The 8743-nt window shown below is 42.5% G+C and overlaps 1 protein-coding gene across 1 annotated transcript in view; it reads left to right on the top strand.

The window, feature by feature from the left end:
- The first annotated feature begins 3517 nt into the window (after nucleotides 1-3517).
- The window catches only part of POMP (proteasome maturation protein), a 28592-nt gene continuing 23366 nt past the window's right edge, over nucleotides 3518-8743 (top strand). The window contains exon 1 of the mRNA XM_025047074.1: nucleotides 3518-3643. Coding sequence (XP_024902842.1) covers nucleotides 3518-3643 — 126 coding nt within the window. The remainder of the gene's footprint in view (nucleotides 3644-8743) is intronic.

Genomic DNA, 8743 nt, shown 5'->3' with positions numbered 1-8743 from the left:
CCCTGAGAATTGTGTTTGGGAACATACCGACCCCATGTGGTATTATCTTTGTCCCATTTTGCAGTTTTCTGTGAAATTTATTTTTAATCTTTAACAAAGCAGGCCCGTGTTTATCTTAAGGTTTGAAAAAGTGCAATCGGCTGAAACAAAACTTTCAAAAATAATTAAATATACAATGAACGCTGAAACATAAAAGTCAGACAGAATGTTACCTAACAAGAAAGAGCTTCCTCAAGATAAAAGAGTTGTTGTTTGTTTGATTTGCCGAAGACAAATAACAAGGACTTTCACTCTAAGGGATTCTGATGGCTATTCAGGGAGGCCACACCCCCACCAGGATAAAGACTGCCTACCCATCACGGTCACAGAGCTGAAAAATGTACTTACCAACACCGAAAAGATAGATAGATACACAGAGTGTTTACAAGAATGAATCGCTGAGATTTGTGTGAAGACAGCACATGAATCGAGCCGATGGCATTTTTGCGCGTCTTTCAATCTACTTTAAAGCTGTGAGGGAAAGATACAGAACCTTGGGCTGTGCCCTATTTGGCGTGTGGGCAGTAATAATGGGCGTGGCACCTGGGGTGATGAATCGTCTGGGCTGCTCGTCACTGAGCGCAAAGGCTTCCCAGCTCCAGCCACCTCTCTTGCTGAGCCGATTTTAAAGCTCCCTTCGATAAAGGGAGGGATTGGGCTTTTAGAGAGTGAAAGCTCTTGCCCCAGAGGTACCTGCAGATCTGGGTTCTGAAGTCAGCGATGCGAGTTAAGTCAGTTACGGACTGAGACAATTCAGAATAGCACAGGCCTCCCCCTTCAACCTGTGGTGGCCTGTGACGCGTGGGTTTGCATCATGGCAGTCCCTTTTCCCATGGGCCATTGAAATTAGCCAGAGCGACTCTGGATGGGCTAATATCTGGTTATTTCCAACCTGCAGCGATCCTACGGGCCCAATGAAGTCCCACGGGAATTCGATTGAAGCAACGGTTCTTTTTGTCTTGTCTGCTGTTTTTTATGAAGGCTTTCAACAAATATTTTGCATGTGGCTATGTCGTGATTTCTGTTTATTTTTTTATTTTCTTGGCATCATTTCTGAATTTTCTACCCAGGTAGTCTAGTAAAATGACTAATTACTTGAGCTCTAGAATTTGACAAACCGATTCTGTCACTTACTTGTGAGATCTGGCCACATCAATGACACTCTCTAAGCCTTCAGTTGCTCATTTGCAAAATAGCAAATATTAATCGTACTTAATTTGAAAGGCGTTCGTGAGGGTCGAACATACGTAGGGAGCTCGGCACAGGACCTGGCATTAAATGATAGGAATTATGATAAGTGAGGACATGTGTCCAAGATCTTAAATCGATTACAAAGAACCTAACAGATTCTAGGCAGCGGCTGAGGGAAATCTGACACTACCTGTGTCTTCGACGTGGCTCCTTCCTGTCACAGGCTCGTGGAATGATATGGACGCTCTCAGTGGAACGCACGTTTGTCGGGCAGTGTACAGGCTCGGGCTATGAGGGGTGAGGAAGAAGGTCTAGAAGCAAAGACAGTGATCTTGGTAAATACGGACACGACAGAACGTTCATGCTGAAGAGGGTTTTGTTGGACCGACCCTTTTTTAACACTCTCCGTGGGACTAACCTTAACGGCAGTGTGTGGTATCCACAGCTTTAGGAAATCTTTCAGAAAACGAATAAACAACAGCAACAACAAAAACCTCTTCTGGTTGGGGGAGCATAATGCAGATATTCGAGACACTCCCCACATCGTGGCTTTGGAATGCATCGAATCAGCAAATTGCTTTGTTTTGCTGAATTTCCCTTAATGGGAGGCAGTGTGGCAGCTGAATCGTTATTATTGTTTTAAATCATTTCATAGTATTACCGATAACTGACTGTGATCGTTGATTGACATTTATAATTACCTACCCATCAGAACGGCAGGAAAGATAGATCGCATGTATTAGAGATAATAAAAGTGGTTTTAAAGGTCTTAGAGACAGGTAGGGGACTACGTGTATAAGAGAGGACTCGGGAAACAGGACTAATTAATTATTTGGGGTACACTAACTCTGTTTCATCAGGCTTCCAAGAGAATTATTCGGGTGTGCAGAAACACTTGACTTCGGATCGTATCTATTCAATATGCTTTACATATAGGTTTTTGTTTCGTTTCCAGTTGACCGAATAGATGATTATAAAAAAATGTTTCATTTCATCCGCGGCACGATTAATATGACTATTTGGCCTGAGTCGACAATGCTTTTCCCGACTTGAGTTGCACAGTTCCTTTTCGGTGCTGGGTCTGGAGAAGTTTTACCCCGAGCATGGCCAATTCTGAAATTCTGAGTGCGGGTGGATGGACTGTTACCAGAAAGTTCTACCAGAAAGTGTCTCTGTTGGGAAGGTCTTGATAGTCACATCCTGATCCGCCGAATTGTTGGTGAGCAGACAGTTATATCTCTAATCCCAGAACTCCGCCACCAAAATAGAATTCCAGCTTCTTTTAATACCAACGTTATCTAGATAAAACTATATCTAGGTCTTCCCTGACAAGTTTTATGATTCAGTGCTTTGTTTCTATAAACTAAAGTTAGAAACCCGGAATGACTCACTCTTCTTTCTTTCTTTTTTTTTTTTTTTGGTATGCTTCTAAGTGTACGAGGAAGTCAGACTGATTTTGGTGTTGCTTTCTTTAAAAGAAAGAAGAAAAAAAAAAAACAGACATGCTCCTTCGCAAGTCGCCTTTTTAGGTCAGCGATTTCGAAGCGCAAGACTTATTGGTATCTGAGCGGAAAGGGCCGATGCTCTGACTTATCACGACCCTCTGTGAGCGGAGCTCTTCCGTGGCTGCAGGGAGGAAAGCACGTGGGTACTAATCCTGAATGTGCTTCCTGTGCAGAACGACCTTCCACCCCGTGGAGATCCCCCATGCGAATGACCAGGGGCAGAGGGGGAACAGGAGGAAGTCCAGGCACCCCGCTGGCAGCCGTTCTCTCCGCCAGCAGGTCCACTCTCAAGCCCATTGGTGACAGGAGTGGCTGCTGGAGGAATGCTATCCAGCTGGGCTCCTGTTGCTGCTTAATGGGTCCAAATATCACAAACTTTTAAACGATTAAAGCGTTTAAAAGTTTGTGATATTTGGACCCATTAAGGAGCCTGGGCTGCGTCAATCAGGGATCGTGAGGCGGATGGGCCAGGGGCGGCTGGCGTGGGGACTGAGCATCTCTCTGGTCAAGCCCAAGCCAGGCTCAGCGGTGCCATGTCCTCAGAAACACAGACAGCCCCGGCCACTGGACCCTCTGAACTTCTCTTCCTCTGCACAACGCGAAACGGGGTTCCCTACCCTGGATGAGGAGGGAACCCGGCAGTGTTCACCTAGAGAGACACACTATTCAAGCAGAGCTGGGTCTCCGGGGGGGGGCCCTTGCGGGGGCCCCGCCCTCTAAGTTCGGCGGGAAGCGTGTCTACGTGCTGGGGGAGGAAAGCGGTCACGGGGTGTGTTCGGAGCATGCTGGCACTACGTGTCCTCCCGCCGGAGGCCATCGCATTCCGTCCCAGCCAGCTGCACCCCGACGATGCATTTGATGATGCATTTGCTCCTCCCGAATACGGCGAATGTGACAGCTTTCCGCGGGTCGGTCGCTGGCGCGTGCGCCTCCAAGCTCACGTGCCGGCCGCTTCTTCCTAAAAGACGCATCTGTCTACTTCTTAAAAGGCAGTGGAGGTAGCTGCTCGGGAGAGAAGAGTGAGGGGCTGTTTTAACGTTTTTCCCCTTCCACGTTCTCTCTCTGCATCTCATTTCTCCCTCTTCCTCCTCCCCATTCCCATCTGCAGCCCCCTGGAGCCAGATCATCCTATTAATCTCGATTTTCCTCTGTTTTGCCTCCTCCTCCCTAAGAATGAGTGATTTGTCTCAGTGCGTGAAGACCAGGTCCTATGCCCCGTAGTTCACACGTGTCACGCTGCATTACTGAGTTCTAAGACTCAGGCTAATTCTGACACCGCTATGGTGTCGTGGGAGGATCACTGCCAGCTACCTTAGTAGGGACTCGATACTTATTTCTCAACTTTTGTTTAATATTCGATGTTTGCTGATGGATGGAACACTGGTTAGGTATCATGAGAGCCTGGCTCTGTCAGCCTTCTACTGATTTGACGTGCAATCTGTGACAGTCTCCCGGCCTCTCTGGGTTTACGATTTCCTGGCTTTCTGAGAAAGAATCGTACTTCCATGATCCTCGACATGGGGTATCTGTACCCTGAGAAAAAGCTCAGGATTGTAGCAGAGGATGTACAGAGCCAGAAGAGAAATCTCTCTCTAGAGTATCGACTTCACTCGAGGGTGCATAACGTGAGTTATATTAGCTACACCTGAAGTGTACAGTGTACATGAATTTCATGACTGCAGCCAGGAGTTCTGAAACGTGGCCGCGGACCTCCATCCTCACCTCCTGAGCTCATTCATTTCCCTCTGCTTTTAGAAGTCCCGCGGGGGGGAGACGCCGAGAAGCACTGTTGCGTGATACTTACTCTCCCTTTTAGCTCCTGTTCCTTTCCTATCTGTAAAGTGCTGTCTCTGCGGGGTCTCTCCTGTGTCCCCCTCGACTGCCATCTGTATGTAGACGTAGCACTCACTTATAGGTCCCCGCAGGGGGCCAAAGCTCATCCATCCAGCGGCCTACTTGGGGTTTCCCTTCGGATTTCTCAGAGGTGCAAACCCCACGTGGCTAAAGCAGGACTCCTGATTCCCTCCCTCCCACCCCCAAACCGCGCATCTTTCCAAGGCTCCATATCTGGGTAAATGCCACTATCTCCATTAACTTGCACAGGTTAGAACTTAAGAGTCACCCTTAATGTTCTCCTTTATCACATTCCCTCTACGATCCATCACCCCGACTTGTCATTGACTTCTACGTAGCTCTCAAATTCATTCATTCTCTCCACCTCAAGCTACTCGCATCCCTTGTTTTAGCCTCCTGACTATTCTATGCCACATCGTCCTGTGGTTCCTCTATCTATGAGACCCTGTTGGTTTGGGCCCTTTTTATCTACCTCTAACAGCCTCATTTTCTGCTCCAGCCACATCAGCCTTCTGCCAGTCCGTGCTATTCACCAGGCTCCATCTCATCATGGGACCTTTGCTCACGTTTATTCTCATGTCTTCCTTCTCTCGGTCACCTCTTATGCATCCTTCAGCCCTGTTTCTCTCTACTCGTGAGACCAGAGAAGTCTTTTCTGACCTCACTGACTAGTTCGAAATCTCTTCTATGAGGGCCATTTATCTCTCTTTTGTGGCATTTGCTGGAACTATCCTTTTTTGTTTATTTGATTGATTGATGTGTGCTCCCCTCCCCCCAAGGCTAACACTTCACGAGGACAGGAACCACAACTGGCAGGCATTAGGACCCCAGAAGCTAGCAGAGGAGACACTTCAATCAATAAATATTTAATGAATAAAGTAATTATTCACTAGCGAAGGAATGGGGACTGCTGGCAAATGCCATCCATCATAATGCGTTAATGCACCTGGAAGAATTTTGTGAATCTAAACTGCTGTTATCAGGTTCTGTTTGGGGTGATTAGCTGAGGCGTTATTTTTCAGACATCGAATATGCACTGGAACATAGTAAACAGATTTATGGAGACAAGATGCAATGAGCATTTGGGGTCGAGCACTCAGATCTTTTAATAGAACTGCAGTCTTTTAATGGCTGTGATACCAGGACATTCAAACAAAAGGTGAGTTTTTATACGTACACACAACCCAGACTTTCCGTATCTCAGCCAATAAAATTATTTTTCTGCATTTGCAGATTTATGTCCACGTTTACCAAGATTTGAGGAACAGATAATTCTAATCTTAATCTCCTGCAGGGAGTATAAAAGGAGGAACATCCCCTAACTAATTTTATGAGGCTCGTTTCCATATAACTTTATATGGAAACGAGACAAGAAAAAAATTATAGTCCAACTTCATTTGTGATGATAGATGTAAAAATCTTAAAATATTAGCAACTATAGCGAACAAAACATATATGAGGATAATGATCAATTGGGTTTATTCCAGGAATGGAAGATTGTCGCACCATTAGAAAACTGATTAATGTAATTTATCCCATGAACAGATTAAAAGAGAAAAACCATATGGCCATTTCAAAAGAGATAGAAAAAGCATTCAAAAAATTTCACAAGCCGTTTATAATAAAAACAAACAAAAAACTCGTAGCCAAAAAAGCATAAAGAACATCCTCAGCTAACCTAATAAAGGGTTATCTGCAAAAACATCTCTGGCAAATATAATGCTCTACAGTAAAAAAGTTAAAAGCATTTCCTTTAAAAATAAGGACAAAGATAAGGAGATAAACTATTACTGTTCCTAGCAACTTCGTGTTGGATTTCTTGCCACTGCAGAGCAGGAGGAAAAATAACACAGAAGTCGAAAGAGCAGAGACGATGAAACCAAAGTACCAATTAAATGATAATCTATGCATAAAACTCAAAGAATCCACCACAGATTCTAAGAAAAATGAGAAAACCTATCAAGGTGGTTAGATATCGGATTGATGGGCAAAAGTTAATTGCATTTCTATATGCCGCCCAAAACCATCTGTAAATTTTAATTTTAAAAGGATACCATTTACAATAGCACAAAAAATAAGGTACCTACGAATAACTCTAACAAAAATATTTAGAAACTTCATGTAGAATGCTATAATAATCTACTGAAGTGTGTGTAAAAACACCTACAAGTTCCATCTTAAATTTGTCAATTTTCTCCAAACTCTATAGATTATTCAATAAAAATTCAAATAACTCCTTCGACTGACTCAACTTTCTGGGAAAGAGCAAAGTGCCAAAGACAGCTGAGGTGCTTCTAAAGGAGGAGTAGAAAGTCTTGTCCTGTCAGATATCAGGAGATATTATAAAGCTATAGTTAAGACACTGCAGAATTTGCACAAATGGACAAATCGATGAATTTCTCAGTATGAAAAGAGCTAGGATAATCTATATGGGGAAAAGAAAAGAAATTGGCTCCTTACCTCACCCGATTGTGTGTGTGTGTGTGTGTGTGTGTGTGTGTGTACACAACTATAGTTACATTAGGGATACAAATACAAAAGGTCAACCTTTGAAAGTTTCTGAGGAAAAATATGGATAAATTTGATTATATTAAATTTAAGAATGTTTATCAAAAACCTGTAGTTTAGCTACAGATCCGTAAAAAGACCAACTAATAGACAAATGAGCAGAAGATATAAACAGCCGTTTCACAGGAGAGAAAACATGCATTGGCAATCATGTGACAATATGTTCAATTTTCGATAGTAGGTATGAAAATGAAAACTACAATGCGATCTACTTTTGTACCCAACAGATGGAGAAAAATGTAAAAATCGATGAAGACCACGCATTGGCAAGGACGTGGAGATATGGGAAGGCTGCTAGTGGGAGTGTAAATTGCTCCAACCAGTTTGGTTGACATTTGCTGTTCTCTAGTAGCTGTGAATACACTACACAAGGCAGCAGTTCCTTTCTTGGCAGAGAAACTTCCGCACCAGCAGTTGTACAAAAATATTTTATTAGCAAAAACTGGAAACAATCCAATGAACCCAGCAGAATGGATTTTTAAAAAACGATGCTGTGTTTATACAGTGGATTATCCTACAACGGCAAAACCAAAGCGACAGCGTATCAGCGAGGATGGATCGCAGCAACACTGTTGAGTAAATATTGGAAGTTATGGATGAATACACCTTATGGTTTTGTTTTCATAAAGATTAAAAACAGGCAAAACTAAATAATACATATTGAAGTGACAGAGACATTGAGTGCAACTATACATAAAAGCAAGGGAATGATTTAAAATTCTTTTTCATACATCGGAGCCAGACAGTTCAATGTTTTAAAAGTTATTCCAAACCATAGGAAAAAAACCGAAAGCTACGCATTTAATTTTATACAACCAGCAAAATCTTAATCTGAATATCTGATTTTCAAAAACAGTATAATTCAAGAAAATACAGAATGACCTCGATTACAATTATTAGTGCAAAAGTTCTGAATACAATTTTAGGAAACAGAGTATTTTAGAATAATAAAAGATTATTACGACTGAGTAGAGTTCTTCTAAGAATACAGGCTAGTTCGATTTTAAAAAAAAAAAAATCTGTCAATATGATTCATTACACCAGCAAATTAATGGAGAAAAATAATGGTTATAGAAAGAGCTGATGAAAAGGGATTTGTAAAGGTGAGCAGTCGTCCCAAATAAAACGCTACATAAAAGCTGATTAGAAGATGCATTGGTGTAGCCGATCTTATTAACAGCCCCCAAGCTCAGTAGCCTCACACAAATGGCTTCACATCCCATCGTAACCCAATGTGGGTCAGTGGCGGATTATAGCTCTCCTGCTCAGTCATCCCAAGAACTACAGTCATCCCAGTTGTACTGTCATAAAAATATAACCAAGTAATTTAAATATTATTACCTAATCCAATAAACAATAATGTGAAAAGAATGGGTTGTTTTTATGAAAACTAACTAAGCTACTTTAGAAAGATTCAGTAAAAGTGAAAGATTCAGTAAAAGATTCAGTAAAAATCTTTAGAAAGATTCACCAAAAATGCTATGGGTTTGGGCGTGATCATTTTAAAAGATGTGGGGGGAGTTATAAGATTCTGCATTTATATTTTCCTACAAGTATTTTTAAGTTCTTGACGGTACAGAGATCCC

Source organism: Pteropus alecto, unplaced genomic scaffold (genome assembly GCF_000325575.1).
Source record: "Pteropus alecto unplaced genomic scaffold, ASM32557v1 scaffold80, whole genome shotgun sequence".
Taxonomy (NCBI): domain Eukaryota; kingdom Metazoa; phylum Chordata; class Mammalia; order Chiroptera; family Pteropodidae; genus Pteropus; species Pteropus alecto.
This window is presented reverse-complemented; position numbering and strand designations above follow the sequence as displayed.